Below are 22,379 nucleotides of genomic sequence, written 5' to 3'. Positions count from 1 at the left end.
AATCAAAAATCAGTAGGGCTGTTCTGGCTTTTAAGTATGTGAAGCACCGCCGGACAAAGCAGCTGCAAGGATGTACAATATGAAGGTAGGCTTTCAGCATTTTTTAGAGGAGCATCCGTATCCTCTAGGCCAGTGTGCGAACAGCCCCTCCGTCAGGAGCAGAGAATGTCAGAGAGAGAGAAAAGCAAACAACCAAAAACCAGTAGGTGCTGTTCGGGCTTTTAAGTACGTGAAGCTCCACGTGGGAAGGATATCACGCAACAAAGCAGCCGCAAGTAAGCCCAGTAAGGAAGGGAGCAACGTGAAGGTAGTCTTTCAGCGTTTTTAAGATGTATCCTCTAGGGGTACGAACAGCACAAACCCCCCCCCCACACAGCTCACACTATATGTTAAGCCCTTTGTGGCAGACGGCTGGGGGTGGCAACCAGCCGGGATGCCCAGGAAGACAGGAGGAAGGCTCTTGCCTCCTCCAGACCATGAGGGGGCAACTGCCCTGGTTCCTTTGGGGGCCACAGGTGCAGGGCTTGGAAGCCCAACCCTGTAGGGGCCCGTGGTCTCCGCCAGGGGGGAGCCCCCATGCCTGAAGGACCTGGAACCCCAACACTTCCGCCACACCAGGAAGTGCTGGGGGGGGGGGGGGGGGAGAAGACTGGGAACACCCGGAGGGCTTCTGGGAACACAGCCGGCACTTCTGCCACACAGGGGAGTGTCAGGGATCACCTGGAGCCCATCCGGGTACTTATAAAAGGGGCCGCCTCCCTGCCAAGGAGGACTGGAGTCGGGTGAGGAGTGGACAAGGTTTGTGTGCAGGAGAGTGGAGGCGGCTGAAGAGCAGGCAGAGACTGAGAGAGGCCTGGACTTTGGGGGAGTTTGGTGCTTGAGGCACTGGGTTGTGGACTTTATTGGGCTGTAAGTTATGCACAATAAACGTGTGGTGGACTTTAATATGGTGTCCGTCTGTCTGTGTCCGGGCAGCTTATCACACCTTATAAACTCTCCCACACTCTTATTAACATTTCCCTCACAGTTATACAACATAAACCTTTTATATTCTCTGAGATATTAGGTACGATTCGTTGAAATTATGTATGTAAACACACTGTATACTACGCACAAACATACGTATCGTATATCATTGAGGAGTTTTATTTAATACGTAATACACGCTCGGATTGGGTAGCTTCTCAGCCATCCACCAATAGCGTCCCTTGTATGAAATCATCTGGGCAAACCAACTGAGGAAGCGTGTACCAGAAATTAAAAGACCCATTGTCCGCAGAAATCCGCGAACCAGCGAAAAATCTGCAATATATATTTAAATATGCTTACATATAAAATCCACGAGCCGTGAAAGTCGAAGCGCGATATAGCGAGGGATTCCTGTATTTTCTTTATTTTCTGACACCAACTGAGAGTTTGTGTGTTTTGGGATCCTTGTCTTGCTGTAATGTCCAGCATCCTGGTAGATGGCAGCAGATTCTCATCAAGAATGTCCCGCTACATTTCTCCATTCATCCTTCCTTCAATTCTATGAAGTCTGCCAGTACCAGATCGGGGGAAAACAGCCCACACCGTGATGTTCCCACCTCCAAACTTCACTGTTGGTGTTTTTGGGGTGATGTGCAGTGCCATTTCTCCTCCAGTGACCTCCAAAGAGTTCCATTTTGCTTTCCTCTGACCAGACTTTATTCTCCCCGTATTTCATTGGCTTGTCCAAATGTTTTAAACGATCTTCAACGTGCTTTTCCTTCAGTAGTGGAGTCTTACACGGTGAGCGGTGTACATAGAGGCCATGGCGGAAGAGTGCATTACTTGAAACAACTGGACCTGCTAATTCCAGGTCTTTGTGAAACTCTCAGCCAGTGGTCCTTGGCTCTTCTGATTATTCTTTGGATTCCTCTGTCAGAAATCTTGCGAGGAGCACCTGGTCATGGCTGCTTTATGGTGACATGATGTTCTTCCCACTTTCGAATTAATAGTGCTCATTGGAACATTCGGAAGTTTAGAGATACGTCTGTCACCAATGCCATCAGTGTGTTTGGCCACAATAAGGTTGTGAAGGTCTTGAGAGAGCTCTGTGCTTTTACCCATCAGGAGATGCTTCTTGTGTGACACCTTTTTATAGGCCATCAGTTAGGACTAAAGCAGCTGATATCCATTTGCACTGATGGGGGGCTATCAGGACTGACAGATCTCAGCTGTTTTCTTGGCTTTCCAGTCCTTTTTCCACCTCGTTTTCTTCAGGTGTTCACTACGTATTCCCTGTGTCATTCCACTTTACTACACATAACTTCATTTATGGATTTATTTGTTTGTTTGGATTACTTGGGTTGTTACCGACAGTCTGGTGATCAGTAGCCCCATTAGAAACAGATCTACTGAGAAACACGTTGACGTGTCCAGTCCTCATTTTCCCCGCTGTAGTCTATCAAATTGGATGACAATCTGTGCCCGTGCCCTCCAGACCAGGAGTGACCCACGTCATGCCACGATTAGGTGTTACTGATGGTGCCAACTGGACCCAGAATTCCCAACAGCTCTGTGTTTTCTGGCAGCGGCTTTCTTACCTGACACGTCTCTCCGCTCTCTCGGGTGGGTGAGAGTCCCCTTTGTTTATAGCCGGGGTCACCAAGTCCGGTCCTGGAGGACCACCGTGGCTGCAGGTTTTCATTCTAACCCTTGTTTTTAACGAGTGCCCTGTTTGTGTTGCTAATTAACTTCTTGTGAATTCATTTTAATTGAATTGCTTCCCGGGTCCTCCCTGCGTAGAGTTTGCATGTTCTCCCCGTGTCTGCGTGGGTTTCCTCCCACAGTCCAAAGACATGCAGGTTAGGTGGATTGGCGATTCTAAATTGGCCCTAGTGTGTGCTTGGTGTGTGGGTGTGTTTGTGTGTGTCCTGCGGTGGGTTGGCACCCTGCCCGGGATTGTTTCCTGCCTTGTGCCCTGTGTTGGCTGGGATTGGCTCCAGCGGACCCCTGTGACCCTGTGTTCGGATTCAGCGGGTTGGAAAATGGATGGATGGATGAATTGCTTTTTTAAGATTTGTTCCTCTGAAAGTTTTCCTCATTCCTCTGATTTACTTCATTGCTTTCCTTAAACAGAATGAAATGTGAGGTGAGTGAGCCAGCAGATGACCACCTAAGTCAGGGCGTCAAACTCCAGCCAATTTCACTCCAACCAGCTGCTTAATGAGGTGCCGATTCTTGTTGTTCTTTAATTTCGTGTCTTGTTGCTGCTCTCGTGGTGCAATAGCAGACATTTCAGAAATCGGTGATTTTCTCTTTTCCGTTCAAATGTCTTGTGGACCTGAGCAGATCGACATTCCTGAGACCTTCACCTTTCTTTATTTTCAGATATTGTATGATGGACACCAGTTGTTTTGGCTCATTTTGTATCTCGTTATTGTTTGGCTTCTAATTAAGAAAAATGAAACAATTTAGGGGGTCCGAGTCTTCAAGAGCAACTCAGTTCAAATGAATTCACAAGAAGTTAATTAGCAACACAAACAGGTCACTCATTAAAAACAAGGGTTAGAATGAAAACCTGCAGCCACGGTGGTCCTCCAGGACCGGACTTGGTGACCCCTTTGTTTATAGGGTCCCCATTTTCACACACACACACACACAGAGTGCAGTGACGTTCTTACTTGCATGTGATTATCAACATACAGCACCGCGCCATGTTGTGCCGGCGAATCGGCGCCTCGGTTAGTGAGGAGTACCACCGCACCTTCAGACCTCTTTCTTCCTTACCTGCAAATTTCAAAATATACAATATTTATTTCTATTGTAAAGAAATAGTTACAAAGAAAACCAAATTAAAACTAGATAACAATATCATTTTAAATACTTACAGTATGTACAGTTTTTAACACAGGGGTCTCCAACTCTGGTCCTGGAGGGCCGCAGTGGCTGCAGGTTTTCATTCTCACCCTTTTCTTAATGAGTGACCCGTCTGTGCTGCTAATTGACTTCTTGTGAATTCATTCAAAGACTCGGACCCCTTACTTGTTTCTTTTTGCTTAATTAGCAGTGTGGAGTTTGACCCCGGACGCAGACAGACGGACTCAGAATTTCGTCCAAAGCACACACGGTTTATTTTTACTTTTCTGTGCACACAAATGTCTTCAACACCTCAGTCCTTACCTTCACCGCCTCGCCTCCCCTCCACTCCGTCCCCTTCCACCCGACTCCGGCTCCCCGAATGGTGTGAGTCGGCCCCTCATACAACGCACGAGGATGTGCTCCCTGATGATCTCCCTCCAGCATTTCCTGGTGTGGCGCAAGTGCTGCGGTCCAAAGCTCCTTAGTCCTTCGGGTGCCCCCTGGCAGTGGCCACAGAGCCCCACAGGATTGATCCTTCCAGCAGCATGGCTTCCACACCATCCAGGATGGCTGCCCTCTTGGTGTGCAGGGGAAGGAATTGCTCCTCTGCCTGTCCCCTGCTTCTCCAGGGCTATCACAGCAGCGAAACAATAATGGGATACAAAATGAGTCAAAACAGGGCCGGCAAACTGTGACCATCATACAATATCTGAAAAATGAGGAAAGGTGAAGGTCTCAGGAATGTTGAACTGCTCAGGTCCACAAAACATTTTCACAGAAAAGAGAAAATCAACAGTTTCTGAAATGTCTGCTATTACAGAATGAGAGCAGCAGCAAGCCATGGAGTTAAAGAACAACAAGACTCGGCGCCTGATGAAGCCACTGCTTGGAGTTTGAGGCCCCGACTTAGCTGGTCTTCTGTTGGCCCCCTCATCTCACATTTGATTTCTGTTTGGGTGCCAATTAAAGAAAGAAATGAAGAAAATCAGAGGAACGAATCTGAAAAAACAAGTCAACTAAAATGAAAGGAAAAGGAGTTAATTAGCAGCAGAAACTGGGGACTAATTGAGAAAAGGGTGAGAATGAAAACCTGCAGCCACTGCGTTTGAGATCTGATTTAATAGAATAATAACAGTAAGTAGAGGAACTTGTCATCCTCGCCCCCCCCCCGCCCCAGCCAAGAGTACCAAAAGTGACACGTGAGCACGACCAGGTGGGGTCCCAACGAATCACAGATTTGGGAGACATGTGCCCCCCCCCTCCACTGTTGCTGGGGGCTTCAATAATTTAACTGCTAAAGGAAGGACCTCCAAGACTGGCATGACGCATGGGAGTCCTCCTGGTCTGTCATTGATGAAAGGCTCGGTGCCACTGGAGTGTAATCTCACCGTCCTGTCCCGTCAAACTATCCCACCAACCACCCCCCCCCCCCCCCCCCCCCCCACCCCCAAGCTGTGGCCAGGAGGACAGAGGAGAAGGCCAAAGTATAAGGACAGGCACCCATAGGCAAGAAACCACCACCACCATCAGAGAAGATCGGGAGAAAGTCAAGGGAGAGCAGGAGGGTTTTGTTGTTCATGCCAGTCAGTCTACCAGCGGCTCTGCCATTTGCTTAGGATCACCCGTATCTCCAGGTGGGACGATCCCAGGCTGGAGAATCACCCAACTGTTTCCCAGGAATTGGTGAACTTGTCCACCAAAGGCTCCGAGGGGAACTTGCACTTGTAAGTTTCAGTGCCATCTAAGACTTTCTTGGCCACCATCCTAGGACTTTTATTAATAATAATAATAATAATATTCTCTGCAGTGGGTTGGCACCCTGCCCGGGATTGGTTCTCTGCCTTGTGCCCTGTGTTGGCTGGGATTGGCTCCAGCAGACCCCCGTGACCCTGTGTTTGGATTCAGCGGGTTGGAAAATGGATGGATGGATAATAATATTCTGCTCAAAAAAATTAAAGGCACCCTTTTTAATTCAAGTATCACATCAAGTCAGTGACACTTGTGGGCTGTTGATCTGCTCAGTTAGGTAGCAGAGGGGCTTGTTCATCAGTTTCAGCTGCTTTGGTGCACTAGAGGGGCAACAATGAGATGACCCCCAAAACAGGAATGAATGGTCTAACAGGTGGAGGGAGGCCACTAACATTTTTCCCTTCTCATCTGTTTTGTCACTCATTTTGCATTTGGCTACGATCAGTGTCACTACTGGTAGCATGAGGCCATGCCTGGACCCTACAGAGCTGGCACAGGTAATCCAACTTCTCCAGGATGGCACATCAATACGTGGCATTGCCAGAAGGTTTGCTGTGTCTCCCAGCACAGTCTCAAGGGCATGGAGGAGATTCCAGGAGACAGACAGGCAATTCCTCCAGGAGAGCTGGACAGGGCCCCTCGTAGAAGGTCCTCAACCCATCAGCAGGACCCACCGCTATCTGCTCCTTCGGGCAAAGAGGAACAGGATGAGCACTGGCAGAGCCTACAAAATGACCTCCAGCAGGCAGGCAGGCCACTGCTGTGAATGTCTCTGACCAAACAATCAGAAACAGACTTCATGAGGGTGGCCTGAGGACCCGACAATGTCCTCTAGTGGGCACCGTGGAGCTCGATTGGCATTTGCCATAGAATATCAGAATTGGCAGGTCCACCACTGTGCTTTTCACAGATGAGAGCAGGTTCACCCTGAGCACATGTGACAGACGTGAAAGGGTCAGGAGAAGCCATGGAGAACGTTGTGCTACCTGTGACATCGTTCATCATGAGCGGTTTGGTGGGGGGGTCAGTGATGGTCTGTGGAGGCATATCCACGGTGGGACGCACAGACCTCTACAGGACAGACAACGGCACCGCAGGACTGCCATTAGGTATCTGGGTGAAATCCTTGGACCCATTGTCAGACCCTCTGCTGGCTCCTCATGGTGCATGACAATGCCTGGCCTAATGTGGTGAGAGGATGAAGGAATTGATACCATTGACTGTTCCCACCCCACCCCCCCCACGCTCACTCGCCTCACCTCAATCCAACAGAACACCTCTGGGTGGGACGTTATGCTTCGGTCCATCCGATGCCTCAGCCTGTCCAGGAGCTCAGTGATGTCCTGGTCCAGATCTGGGAGGAGATCCCCAGGACACTATCTGTCGTCTCATTAGGAGCATGCCAAGCATCTGGGGAGGGCATACAAACTACTGAGTACGATTTGAAGTTGCTCCAATGACATTTCGGCCAAATCGGCTTGACTGCCTGGCTGCCACCTCATTTGTTCCCTTTGATTTTCGGGTGCCCCTCTGTCGGTTGATCCTTTTCATTGCCATCCTTTCATTCCTCACACATCACCAGGCCATAGCAGTAGAGACAGCCAGCAGGAGTTTTTTTCCCATTGAGATCTGATGAGTTTTCAAAGTGCGCCTTTAATTTAAATAATTACACTTTAACACTTTGCAGAGATCTGTTTTCACTTTTGACATTCATCTTTTTCTGCTGGTTTGTGTCAAAAAAGCCAATTAAATCCACTGCGAGTCCATGTTGTGCAAAAATAAAATGAGAAAACTTCAAGGGGGTGCAGCGTATGTGTGTGTGTGTTATAAACTATCGGTAACAAAGGTATTCCCCCAATTTAATTGACAGCAGCCATGACAGACTTGTATGTTGTGGGCTCAGGTCTCTTTCTAAGAGCTCTGCCATTTTTCCAGTCTTCTTTGCCACACTCCTCGAGCTCTACTGTCACGTCCAGCAACAAATCCTCCACTGGATTGAGATCAGGACTCCGACTCGGCCACTTCAAGCCATTCCTCTGTTGCTTTGGCTTTCAGCTTGGGCTTGTTGTCTTGCTTCTCCCAAGGCGCTGCTTTCTTGCAGATTCCAACAGGCTATCCTCCAGCAGTTCACCAAATTTTGCTGCATTCACATCTTCCTGGACCTGCTGCAGAGAGGCGCAGTCACAGCTGCCGTGCTTTATGGTGGTGATGATGTGCAGTGTAACATGGTGTCTAGACTGATGGCCAGAAGGCTAAATATTCATCTCATCAGACCACAGAACCTTCTTCCAGCTGACTTGAGTCTCCCATGTGACTTCTGCAGAGATGTCATTCCATTATATAAAAAGGGTGAGAGGGCCGAGCGAAGCAACTGTAGGCCAGTAGTCGAGTTTTGAAAGTCCCTCAAGTCTTACTGTCCACTACACTACTTGGTCGCTTATTCCAAGTGTCTATCGCTCTTTGTGTAAAGAAAGACTTTCTAATGTTTGTGTGAAATTTACCCTTCACAAGTTTCCAACTGTGTCCCCATGTTCTTGATGAACTCATTTTAAAGTCACCATCTCGATCCACTGGACTAATTCACTTCATAATTTTAACCACCTGCGGTGGGTTGGCACCCTGCCCGGGATTGGTTCCTGCCTTGTGCCCTGTGTTGGCTGGGATTGGCTCCAGCAGACCCCTGTGACCCTGTGTTCGGATTCAGTGGGTTGGAAAATGGATGGATGGATGGATGGATTTTAACCACTTCAGTCAGGTCTCCTCTTCATCTCCTTAAGGCTCAGCTCTTTTACTCTTTCCTCATAACTGATCCCCTGTAGCCCTGAATCAGCCTTGTTGCTCTTCTCTGGACCTTTTCTAGTGCTGCTATGACCCCTGATATTCTATGTGGTGGTCCACAAGGCTCTATCCTGGGTCCGCTGCTCTTTTCTATTTACATGCTTCCGTTAGGTCAGATTATCTCTGGACATAACGTGAGTTACCACAGCTATGCTGATGTCACACAACTGTATTTATCAATAGCACCTGATGACCCCGACTCTCTTGATTCACTGACCCCAATGTCTTACTTGTGTTTCTGAATGGATGAGTAGTCATTTTCCCAAGCTAAATAAAGAGAAAACTGAAATTTTAGTGATTGGCAATAATGGATACAATGAGGTTATTAGAAATAAACTTGATGCATTAGGATTAAAAGTCAAGACGGAGGTAAAGAATTTAGGGGTAACTATTGACTGTTACCTGAATTTTAAATCACACATTAATTAGATTACTAGGACAGCATTTTTTTCACTTAAGAAACATAGCAAAAGTTAGACCTCTAACTAGAAATGAGTTCACACTTTTGTTTTTAGTCGACTAGATTACTGTAACGCACTCCTCTCAGGACTACCCAAAAAAGACATAAATCATTTGCAACGAGTGCAGAATGCAGCTGCTAGAATCCTAACTAGGAAAAGAAAATCCGAGCACATTTCTCCAGTTTTGATGTCACTACACTGGTTACCTGTGTCATTCAGAATTGACTTTAAAATATTGCTTATGGTTTACAAAGCCTTCAATAATCTGCTCCATCTTCTATTTCGGAATGTCTTACACTTTACACTCCCAATTGTAACCTTAGATCTTCAAATGAGTGTCTGCTTAGAATTCCAAGAGCTAAACTTAACAGAAGTGGTGAGGCGGACGGCTTTCTGCTGTTATGCACCTAAAATCTGGAATAGCTGACTGATAGGAATTCTCCAGGCTGATACGGTGGAGCACTTTAAAACACTGCTGAGAACACATTACTTTAACATGGCCTTCTCATAACTTCATTTTAGTTTAATCCTGATGCTCTGTGTATTCAATTAATTTTCATTACTATTCATGGTGGCTCTAAAATCCGTACTAACCCCTACTCTACTCTTACTGTAACATGGCTTTCTCATAGCGTCATTTTAGTGTAACCCTGATACTCTATATATATGCATTGAATTATCATTATCATTCCTGGTGGCTCCATAATCCATACTCACCCCTACTTTCTCTTCTGTTCTTTTTCTGGTTTTCTGTGGTGGCGACCTGCACCTCCACCACCTGATCAAAGCACCGTGATGTTCCTACATTGATGGATTAAAAGCCAGAAGTCTACATGACCATCATCATCAAGTCCCTCCATGAGAACCCTAAATACAAAGAGGACTGATCAATTATGTGAGGTAGAATGCCTAGAGGGGGCTGGGTGGTCTCGTGGCCTCGGACCCCCTGCAGATTTTATTTTTTCTCTCCAGACGTCTGGAGTTTTTTTGTTTTTTCTGTCCTCCCTGGCCATCGGACCTTACTCTTATTCTATGTTAATTAGTGTTGTCTTATTTTAATTCTTACTTTGTCTTTTTTTCTCTTTTCTTCATTATTTACATGAAAATGTGCTATAGAAGTAAATGCTGTTGTTTTTGTAGCCTGGAGACCCAAACTGCACACAGGACTCCAGATGAGGCCTCACCAGTGTGTTATAAAGCATAAATTGGACTTGTACTCCACACATCGCTCTTTTAATCTTTCCTCATAATTCATCAGACCTCCCATTGTGTATTCAAACCTCACATTTTGACTTCCTACATTTAATACTTTACATTTACTGACATTAAATTTCATCCCCTGTAGCCCTGAATCAGCCTAGTCGCTCTTCTCTGGACCTTTTCTAGTGCTGTTATATCCTTTTTGTAGCCTGGAGACCCAAACTGCACCCAGTACTCCAGATGAGGCCTCACCAGTGTGTTATAAAGCTTAGGCAGAACCTCCTGTGACTTGTACTCCACACATCAAGGCGCTATATAACCTGACAGTCTGTTAGCCTTCTTAATGGCTTCTGAACACTGTCTGGTAGTTGATAGGAGTCATAGAGAACTTGACACTAAGTCCTTCTCATTAGGCGGACTTTTAATTTTCAGACCTCCAATTGTGAATTAAAACCTAACAAGACCTAAACTTAATGCAATCGCTAGGCTCAACTCCTCTAATCTTTCCTCATAACTCATCCCCTATAACCCTAGAATCAGCCTCGTCGCTCTTCTCTGGACTTTCTCTAGCACCACTTTGTTCTTTTTGTAGCCTGGAGACCAAAAGCGCACCCAGGACTCCAGATGAGGCCTCACCAGTGTGTTATAAAGCATAAATTGGACTTGTACTCCACACATCAGGTTTCCTCTTCATCGCCTTTTGCTTAAACTGAGAAGGTTCAGCTCTTTGAATCTTTCCTTATAATTCATCAGACCTCCCATTGTGTATTCAAACCTCACATTTTGACTTCCTACGTTTAATACTTTACATTTACTGACATTAAATGTCATCCATGTAGCCCTGAATCAGCCTCGTCGCTCTTCTCTTGACCTTCTCCAGTGCTGTTATGTCCTTTTTGTAGCCTGGAGGCCAAAACTGCACCTAGGACTCCAGATGAGGCCTCACCAGTGTGTTATAAAGCTTGAGCAGAACCTCCTGTGACTTTTACTCCACACTTCAAGGCGCTATATAACCCGACATTCTCTTAGCCTTCTTAATGGCTTCTGAACACTGTCTGGACGTTGATAGCTTAGAGTCCACTATGACTCCTAAATCCTTCTCATAAGGTGGACTCTCGATTTTCTGACCACCCATTGTGTATTCAAACCTCACATTTTTACTTCCTACGTGTAATTCTTGACATTTACTGACATTAAATTTCATCTGCCCAAGCCTGTCTGCTATCCAAGTCCTTCTGTGATGATATAACGGATTCCAAATTATCTGCTAATCCACCTATCTTGGTATCATCTACAAACTTAACCAGCTTGTTATTTATATTCCTATCTAAATTAAAATATTTTATTTATTTAAATATTTTTGAAATATTTATTTAAATATTTTTAGAATATTATTTTAAAATGAATTCATCAAGAACACGGGGACACAGTTGGAAACTTGTTGAGGATTAATTTCGCACAAACATTAAGAAGTTTTTCTTTACACAAACAACAGACACTTGGAATAAGCGACCAAGTAGTGTGGTGGACAGTAAGACTTTAGGGACCTTCAGAACTTGACTTGATGTTTTTTGGAAGAAATAAGTGGACAGGACTGGTGAACTTTGTTGGGCTGAATGGCCTGTTCTCGTCTAGAGTGTTCCATCCATCCATTTTCCAACCTGCTGAATCCGAACACAGGGTCACAGGGGTCTGCCGGAGCCAATCCCAGCCAACACAGGGCACAAGGCAGGAACCAATCCCAGGCAGGGTGCCAACCCACCGCAGGACACACACAAACACACCCACACACCAAGCACCCACTAGGGACAATTTAGGATTGCCAATACACCTAACCTGCATGTCTTTGGACTGTGGGAGGAAACCCACGCAGACACGGGGAGAACATGCAAACTCCACGCAGGGAGGACCCGGGAAGCGAACCCAGGTCTCCTAACTGCGAGGCAGCAGCGCTACCCACTGCACCACCGTGCCGCCCCTAGAGTGTTCTAATGTTCTAAATTTTATTTAAATTATCTAAATATGTTAACTAATATTGTCTTATTTTAATTTCTTATTAAAAAAATATAATTTCTTATATTTTTTTATTTACTGTTCTTCATTATGTAAAGCACTTTGAGCTACTTTTTTGTATGAAAATGTTTTATACAAATAAATGTTACTATATTATTATTATTAAATCATTTCTATATATTAAAAATAGCAACAGCCCCAGCACTGCCCCCTGCTGGTCACCACTCTTAACATCACACAATTTAGGTTTAGGTTTATTTGTCATATATAGGTTAACACCGGGTCAACATACAATGAAATGTGTATGACGAGAAAAACAAGTCACTCAGCCTAGATCTAATAAAGCTTAAAAAAAGATTACAAGTTAAAAATAGACAAGCCATATAAAATAAAATATGTATGTTTTAAAAGAAGTTATAGAGCAATCTGAGTTGAATGAGCAGCAAGTACAAATGACAGTTATTGCACAGATAATGTTTTATAAGTGCAGATTCATGTTCCAGTCAGTACTCCGAGTGTGTGCAGGTACAGTTTGTGTGTGAGTAGTGCACTGTAGATGTAATGTAAGTGTGTGTAAGTGTTCAGGTGTTGCTGTTGAGGAGTCAAATGGCCTGGTGGTAAAAGCTGTTCTTAAGTCTTGTAGTCCGAGCAGCCAGACTCCTGTATCGTCTGCCAGACGGTAACAAGGAGAACAGCTGGCGTGCTGGATGGCTGTGGTCCTTTATGATGCTGCTTGTCTTACGCAAGCACCGATGGAGGTAAATGTCTTCAATGGCAGGGAGACTCTTGCCCGTGATGTGCTCTGCTGCCTTCACCACTCTCTGTAGTGATTTCCGGCTGCTGGCAGAGCAGCTCCCATACCAGACGGTAATGTAGCCCGTCAGCAGACTCTCGACCACACTCCTGTAAAAGTTTGAGGTGATGTTGGCATTCATGCCAAACTTCCTCAGCCTCCTCAGGAAGTAGAGCCACTGGCGAGCTTTCTTGACCACAGTGTCTATGTGAAGGGTCCACGAGAGATCCTTGGTGATGTTTACTCCGAAGAACTTGAAGCTGTTAACCCTTTCAACTTCTATGCCGCTGATGTAGATGGCCTGGTGTTCTCTGCCTTGTTGTTTTTGATAGTCCACAATCATCTCCTTGGTTTTGCTGACGTTAAGAGACAAGTTGTTATCCAGTCACCAATTACTCAATGCCAGCACCTCCTCTCTGTAGGCCGTCTCATCGTTGCCAGTAATAAGGCCTATGATGGTTGTGTCGTCTGCAAACTTGATGATGGTGTTTGTGCCGTGTTTTGCAACACAGTCGTGGGTGAACAAGGAATACAAGAGGGGGCTAAGCACACAGCCCTGCGGCGCTCCTGTGTTTAAAATGGGTGATGAGGATGTGTGTTTGCCGACTCTCACCACCTGGGGCCTGTTTGTGAGGAAAGAGAAAATCCATCTGCAGATGGTCATCCCCAACCCAAGGTCGTCAAGCTTCAAGACGCGTTTTGAGGGGATGATGGTGTTGAATGCCGAGCTGTAATCTATGAACAGCATTCTGACATATGTATTTCCTCTTTCCAGGTGGGTGAGGGCAGTGTTTATTGTTAGCGCAACGGCATCCTCTGTCGATCTGTTTGCTCTGTAAGCAAATTGGAGAGGATCCAGCGTGTCAGGGAGGGAGGAGCAGATGTAACCTTTGACTAGTTGCTCGAAACACTTCATAATGACCGATGTCAGTGCAACCGGGCGATAGTCATTCAGACAGGAGACCACCGGTTTCTTTGGGACAGGAATGATGGTGGATGCCTTGAAGGAAGTGGGGACCACTGACTGCCTCAGGGAGAGATTGAAAATGTTGGTGAACACACCTGCTAGCTGGTCATCACACGCCCTGAGGGCACGGCCTGGGATGCCATCACCCTCTGCTTCCTGTGTCTGAGCCAATTCTGCACCCATCGACACACCACACCCTGAACTGCCACTTCTTTGAGTTTGATGCCCACCCTCTCATGTGGCACCTCATCAAATGCTTTCTGAGAGTCCACAACAATAATCTCATCTGCTCCACTCTGGTCGTCTCCTATCCTGTGATCTAGGATCACTTCTCCTGTAAAGCCAAAGCAGACAGACTTGATATGTGGTCAGCCGTATGCCAACATCTCATCAAGAGGACCTGGGAGGTACATAACAGGCACAACAGCTCACAGACGTCTCTTTGTCCTTGTCAGGCCGCCATCAACCAGAAGTGCAACCAGACATTCAATAAAATCTTTGAGCCCATCATGTGTGGCAAGTACATTCATTTAGGCATAGTAATGAGTGACTGACGACATTGAGTAGCGCAAAAATAATCGGAGAACCCAATGAAGAGAAACACATGATTTATTAAGCAGGACAGATCCATACAATTAAGGGAACGCAGCTTCAGTGAGACTATAAGAGAGGAAGACCCACGTAAATGGAAACATAAATTGAAAGCCTGAGAGAACTCACCCTGAGGGATCACCCTGCTGGAGCCTTTACCTGAAAGGATGGCTAAAATATTGAAACTTTAAAGGGTTATATATGCAATAAAAGGATATCTGCAATATTTGCATTATATTGCATGCAGCACTATGATTACTTCCTATTTATATATACCAGAAGATTTATTTTTTATTAAAATCGTACAATTGTAAAGCCAGCTGTTGTCCTGAGGCCTTCACCTAATTCAGACAACTACAATTCCAAGGAATGAAAAAAAAGATGTCTGAATACAACAGGCAAAGACTTGAGAATCGGACATAAAAACGCTTCGCCTGTATGAAGGACAAGGGTGGGCAGGAAATCTGGAAACCCTAATGGTGGGCACGTTACCTCCTAACATGCCCGCCTTAATGCAGTTACAGACCTACACTTGCCACGCAGTTCAAGCTGCAGATCCTAACGCATGTGTCTATTTTTAATACTAAAATGTTTTTGGTAAGTAATACTGTTTGTATTGTACAATACTTACAAACATTCAGTGTAGAAGTAAGTTTCTTTTTCTTTTTTTCCAAATGAAATCCCACATTTTGTTACCTTTTCGTTTTGTATAAAACTCCCGAGCAGCGAGTTCGAGTTTACCTTCAGTCGCAGAGCTCTGTTTTATTATGAGGAGTGCGCTATTTCTGTTTTACTGCCATTACTTAATGACCAAGAATAATTCATGGCCTGGTGAACTCTGCTTGGTATTCATGGCTGCAGTTCTTTCCTTATCTGCTTAACCCCTGGGTCAGAGGGAATTGCATTGGACGTAACCAACGAGGCTGGCTGTAATGCCCAGGATGTGCAATTATATGCTGCTATCAGGCGCTTATAGCTTTGCTATTATTAAAAATAAAAACTCAGCAGCCCGCCAGACAGGTGGGCCCTTTTATCATACAGGATATTAATCATAACCAAATGGAAATTTTATAAAATGAAGTCCTACATACCACCAAAAGTGTGATGATTTGGGTATTTACCCCGCCCACCCACCATGATTCCATTGTCTATATTATTTAACAAGCAAGCAGAACAGAAGTTATAAAAGTGGAGCGACACCCAAGTTAGCTACAGCTACCCACTAGATTCAGATTCAAACAAGAGCACCGTTTAAACAGAATCTAAATTTACCAAAGTGCAGCACAAGTTGTGTGAAGGGGATCAGAGGCCTCCACACTTAGGATGTGCTCACTGCAAATGAAGGGAAGTTCCAAAGAGAAAACGGATGGAAGAAAATTCCCCTCAAAAACAACCTTTGTTAGGACTCCCTGATAAAACAAATGAAAAAGAATCTGTTTGAAAGCCGTGCAAGTGGACAAAACCATACGCCAGAGTGCGTGGGCCGCACAAGTCATCCTCTCTCCAGCTTCACTCCACGTCTTTGGTTCAGCGGTTTCTTCTATCTTCAGCCTTACTTCAGATTCAAGGCCTCCTTCGCCCGTTTCAATTGCTGAAAGAAACAACAACATAAAACATGAAAATTTAGGTTTTGGCCTATTCACCATAATACTTCAGCAAAAGTACACTACGAGCTGAGCTGCAAAAATAAACAGATTGGTAAAAAAAATACATATATACAGTACTGTGCAAAAGTTTTAGGCAGGTGTGAAAAAATGCTGTAAACAAAGAATGCTTTCAGAAATATAAATAATGATTGTTTATTGTTATCAATTTACAAAATGCAAAGTGAGCAAACAAAAGAAAAATCGAAATCAAATCAATATTTGGTGTTACTAGCTTTTGCCTTCAAACCAGCATCAATTCTTACAGGTCCACTTGCACAAAGTCAGGGATTTTGTAGGATTCTAGTCAGGTGTCTGATCAACCAATTCTACCAAACAGGTGCTAATGATCATCAATGTCACACGTAGGCTGAAACACAGTCATTAACTGAAACAGAAACAGCTGTGTAGGAGGCTTAAAACTGGGTGAGGAACAGCCAAACTCTGCTACCAAGGTGAGGTTGTGAAGACAGTTTCATGTCATGGCAAGATTGAGCACAGCAACAAGACACAAGATAGTTCTACTGCATCAGCAAGGTCTCTCCCAGACAAAGATTTCAAAGCAGACTGGGGTTTCAAGATGTGCTGTTCAAGCTCTTTTGAAGAAGCACAAAGAAACGGGCAACATTGAGGATCGTAGACGCAGTGGTCAGCCAAGGAAACTCAGTGCAGCAGATGAAAGACACATCAAGCTTATTACCCTTCGAAACTGGAAGATGTCCAGCAGTGCCATCAGCTCAGAACTGGCAGAAACCAGTGGGACCCAGGTACACCCATCTACTGTCCGGAGAAGTCTGGCCAGAAGTGGTCTTCATGGAAGAGTTGCAGCCAAAAATCCATACCTCCGACGTGGAGACAAGGCCAAGCGACTCAAGTATGCACGAAAACATAGGAACGGGGGTGCGGAAAAATGGCAGCAGGTGCTCTGGACTGATGAGTCAAAATTTGAAATATTTGGCTGTAGCAGAAGGCAGTTTGTTCGTCGAAGGGCTGGAGAGCGGTACAATAATGAGTGTCTGCAGGCAACAATGAAGCATGATGGAGGTTCCTTGAACGTTTGGGGCTGCATTTCTGCAAATGGAGTTGGAGATTTGGTCAGGATTAATGGTGTTCTCAATGCTGAGAAATACAGGCAGATACTTATCCATCATGCAATACCATCAGGGAGGCGTATGATTGGCCCCAAATTTATTCTGCAGCAGGACAATGACCCCAAACATACAGCCAAAGTCATTAAGAACTATCTTCAGCATAAAGAAGAAGTCCTAGAAGTGATGGTAGGACCCCCACAGAGCCCTGATCTCAACATCATCGAGTGTGTCTGGGATTACATGAAGAGACAGAAGGATGTGAGGAAGCCTACATCCACAGAAGATCTGGGGTTAGTTCTCCAAGATGTTTGGAACAACCTACCAGCCGAGTTCCTTCAAAAACTGTGTACAAGTGTACCTAGAAGAATTGATGCTGTTTTGAAGGCAAAGGATGGTCACACCAAATATTGATTTGATTTAGATTTCTCCTTTGTTCATTCACTGCATTTTGTTGTTGATGAAAATAAATGATTAACACTTCCATTTTTGAAAGCATCCTTTGTTTACAGCATTTTTTCACACCTGCCTAAAACGTTTGCACAGTACTATATATATATTTATTGATGAATTACAGCATTCTAAACGTCGTCACCTTCTATATACGCTTCTCAGTACTCAAATGTGTCACTCGGTGCCACGGCCCACCTGCCAAGTTGTTTTGCCTGCCTAAGGTAAAGTCATCTCTGATGGAGGATCGCTGGAATCATTGGGTAGAGGGGTCCTTTCATCGGATTGGCTGGTCCAGCACTGTTTCAGCTGTGGAATGGCCAATAGGAGGAGGCAGCTTGATGGCCGAGGTCTCCAGGACTCTGAACACATCCAAATCCTATTCTGTGATATCATCTACTGTTCAATTCTGCTCTGCACTTGTAAAATGTTTATATTGTATTGAGGATGACTTATGTTCTGTTCTGTGTATGGTATTGTATTGTATTGACCTCCTTCTTTCTGACACCCACTGCACACCCAGCCTACCTGGAAAGGGGTCTCTCTCTGAATTGCTCTTCCCCATATTTCTTCCTTTTTCTCCCTAAAAGTTTTTTTGGGAGATTTTTCTTGTCTTCTTACAGAGTCAAGGCTGGGGAGCTATCAAGAGGCAGGGCCTGTTAAAGCCCATTGCGTTACTTCTTGTGTGATTTTGAACTATACACAAATAAATTGTATTGAATTGTATATACTCGCCCTCCCGACCTCTACACCGCTCCAGACGTATCTCTCAGTGCTGGAGGTCTTCGTGCTTGAGGCTCTTCAACAGGTTTGCTGTTTCTGTCTTCACTTCATCCATTGAAGAAAAATGTGTTCCCTTCAGGTCACTTTTGATATTTGGGAAGAAGTAACGCGCTACCCACTGCGCCACCGTGCTGCCCTGTAAAGATAGTCCTACTGGTAATTCCTGAGATGGTGAAGACGGGTGGACGGGTTCAGGAGCGCTTCTTTCTTCACGGGATGGCCATAAATCCACATGCAGTCCTTACATAACACAACAGACAGCAGACAATCCAGACCCCGACCAAGAAATGATCCAAGACAAAAATGAGACAGCACAGGTACCAGACAAGAACTTCAGACACAAACCACAAAATAATTTTTGTTCTCTTCTTGGTCTCACCGGCCTCCTTTTAAACGCCGTGCTGGCCTCCTTGAACCCAACAGCCCCTGTACCCTCGGAAGAAGACCAATCAGAGCCACTGCAGGGACTGCTGGGAGTTGCAGTTTCAAGCCCCAGTAGCTCCACTGCAGGACTGTGGTGTGAACTCCTGTGACAACTCAGCAAACTTTCAGAAATGATTTCAGTTCTTAATAATATTTTAGTTCCTTCTGTGATGAATCTTCTGAGTGTTGTCTATTTTATGTTCTTGACATTAATGTCATGTTAAGAGCAGCTCAAGTAATACATACAATGCAAGTTTTTCCATATATAAAGTGCATCATAATATTAATCTGCCCTGTAAACCATTCGAAATACCCATCAGGCTTATCTGTGTCTTCCCAAAATGGTTTGCCGGGACATTCCTCTGAACATTCACCACAGCGAGCCTACTCAACATCCTCATGTCCTTATGAATCGGATTAAGTCCCCTAAACACACTGTCACGGAAGTTCAGCTCAAGACAGCTATCATTGACAGTGCTGTGAAAAAGTATTTGCCCCCTTCCTGATTTCTTTTTTTTTTTAGCACGTTTGTCACACTTAATTGTTTCAGATCATCAAACAAATTTAAATACTAGACAAAGATAACCCAAGTAAACACAAAATGCAGTTTTAAGTGATGATTTTATTTATTAAGCAAAACACACTATCCAAACCTACATGGCCCTGTGTGAAAAGGTAATTGCCCCCCTTGTTAAATCATGAAGTAACTCTGGTTAATCACATTTTTTTTCACTAGCCACACACCCAGGCCTGATTACTGCCAGACCTGTTGAATCAAGAGGTCACTTAAATAGAACCTGACAGACAAAGTGAAGTAGGCCAGAAGACCCCAAAAAGGAAGACATCATGAATCTAAAGAAATTCAGGAAAAGATGAGAAATAAAGTAATTGACATCTATCAGTCTGGAAAAGGTTACAAAGCCATTTCTAAAGCTTTGGGACTCCAGCGAACCATAGTGAGAGTCATTATCCACAAATGGAGACATTCCTGTAAATCATCTTGCATATATGAAGTATGTTTTGTGAATAAATTGTTTCCGCCGTTCAAATGTTAATACCATTTTGACTCACCCTGTACTTTTGGCTATATACCATAATATGAGGTGAGACACAAAAATAACCGGACTGGGCTTGGGGCTTTCTTGGAAAACCGTCTGGAGGTCGCCCGGACGTGACTCATAGAACTGTACACGCGCGCCCTCTCAAACCGCCGACCGGCTCAGTATATCCTGTGAAGAGCCCAGTCAGGATCTGCACAACAATCGCTACACGAGTTGTCACAATAATGTCAGGTGAAAAAAATCGAACAACAAATCAACATCAAATTTCTTGCGAAATTGAACAAAATGGCCACAGAAACGTATGAAATGACAAAAAACAGCGTACAGTGATAACAGTTTGTCTCGCACACAAGTGTTTGAGCGGCACAGACGTTTCAAGGAAGGACAAGAAAATGTGGAAGACGTTCAACGCTCAGGTTGCCCACACTCGTCTCGGACAGATGACAACATCACAATGGTGAATCAGATTGTTCGAAATAATTGTACTGCTTTTTCCGTAAAGCAGTTTTTGACTGATCCTCTCGATCGTCCTCACAGTCAGTCAGTCATTTTCCAACCCGCTATATCCTAACACAGGGTCATGGGGGTCTGCTGGAGCCAATACCACTGCAGGACACACACACCCACACACCAAACACACAATAGGGACAATTTAGACAATTAAGGATCGCCAATGCACCTAACCTGCATGTCTTTGGACTGTGGGAGGAAACCCACGCAGACACGGGGAGAACATGCAAACTCCATGCAGGGAGGATCCGGGAAGCGGATGGGTCTCCATACTGCGAGGCAGCAGCGCTACCCACTGCACCACCGTGCCACCCGTGGTTTGTTGTATTTAATGTATAATCGCCATATGGGGAACTGGGGTGGGATTGTTGTTCTCATTTATTATTATTAATACATTTTTTATTTGCTATTTTAATTCTGGTGGCGTTTTGTCTCTGTTTGTGAGTGCGTGAGGGTCGGGCCAAGGCTGGGTGCGTCCCTGGAATCTCCAGTAAAAAAATAAATAAATCATTGTCACTTCGACGGTGTGAATCTTAGCAGCACCGGACCGCTACAGTCCTTATTAGTCAAATAATTATTAGCTGCATATACACAAAAACGAACAAACGAAGATTAGCCATGAAACTGCTTCTAAGACTCGGTTCTAATGAATGAGTCTGAATGTTGATTCAGAAGAGCGGACTCTTCTGTACTTGGTTGTGTTTTAGATAGATAGATAGATAGATAGATAGATAGATAGATAGATAGATAGATAGATAGATAGATAGATAGATAGATAGATAGATATGAAAGGCACTATATAATAGATAGATAGATAGATAGATAGATAGATAGATAGATAGATAGATAGATAGATAGATAGATAGATAGATAGATAGATAGATATGAAAGACACTATATAACAATTGCTTGGAATACTTCGGTCTGTAGACATAAGCATTACCACCCAAACTCTGTCAACTGCCAAGGCCCAACAACTAAGTAACTGCGTAGTCATTAGTGGTCATTAGACCCACCTGATTGCCACGGAGGAGTTCCATGTAATTAAACAAAGAATGAATTACCATAATGGGTGAAGCACGATAGTTCAGAACTGAGAAGGCGAAGTTACATCTAAAAATGGCCAAAGGGGATGAACTGTGGGTAAAACTCAGATCCGACCATACCAAAAGTGTTTTCAAGAGAGCCACCAGGAAGCACTTCTTCACATAAAGGATTGTGGGAATCTGGAAATACTTAATCAATCTTCTGCCAATTTGTAATATATAGTGTGGCGGATGGCCGGGGCCCATGCCCAGCCGGGACGCCCCTCCTGTACATGATCTGGGAAAACAACCATGGGCAACACGACATCTTCCCTGGAACGCTTGGTGTTAGCCCCCCTGGGTTGCATCGGGGTCACAGGCATGGGATTTCGGGACTCAGCCCTGTTGGGCTCCATGGCCACCACCAGGGGGAGCTGTACGACATCCTGAGCCCACGTGGGCGGTTCTTCTGCCACACCCGGAAGTGCAGCCGGATGCAGGTCGTCAAACAGTGCTTCCGGGTGGGCTATGAAGGGAGCCAGCAATGACAACTCGGGGAGCCAGAGTCAGGAGGAGGGAGACAAAGCTCCCAGGAAGGAGTGGAAGATTTAAAGGAGAAGATTTCTGCGTTTGTGGGACTATGTTGTGCCTGAGGGACACAGGGAAGACGTGGCTCCGAGGTGAAGAAAAATAAAAAGTTTATTGGGTTGGCGCTCATATAGCACCTTTATCACAATATATATGGGGGAGATATTGTGAAAAATTAAGCTATTAGTTAATCTAATAATCAAAACAGTCAAAATGGCCTCCCCTGGTTTATTATTATAAGTTCCGTTATAATGCCTACACAAGACTCCTTAATGCCCATCCACATATATTCATAAACAAGTCCCTGAAGGTAACTGAACTTCTCCACTTGGGGAACACCTGAACTGACCAAAGGCACTTTTTTCCAGGAA

General features: G+C 44.8%; 1 protein-coding gene across 1 annotated transcript in view; it reads right to left on the bottom strand.

The window, feature by feature from the left end:
* Positions 1–15,159: 15,159 nt before the first annotated feature.
* The window catches only part of ano10a (anoctamin 10a), a 306,493-nt gene continuing 299,273 nt past the window's right edge, over positions 15,160–22,379 (bottom strand). The window contains 1 exon segment of the mRNA XM_028817941.2: positions 15,160–16,028. Coding sequence (XP_028673774.1) covers positions 15,990–16,028 — 39 coding nt within the window. The 3' untranslated portion in view covers positions 15,160–15,989.

The sequence above is a fragment of the Erpetoichthys calabaricus genome, chromosome 13, assembly GCF_900747795.2.
Source record: "Erpetoichthys calabaricus chromosome 13, fErpCal1.3, whole genome shotgun sequence".
In the NCBI taxonomy this organism is placed as follows: Eukaryota; Metazoa; Chordata; class Cladistia; order Polypteriformes; family Polypteridae; genus Erpetoichthys; species Erpetoichthys calabaricus.
The sequence above is the reverse complement of the archived record's forward strand: the minus strand, read 5'-3'. Positions and strand labels throughout refer to the sequence as shown.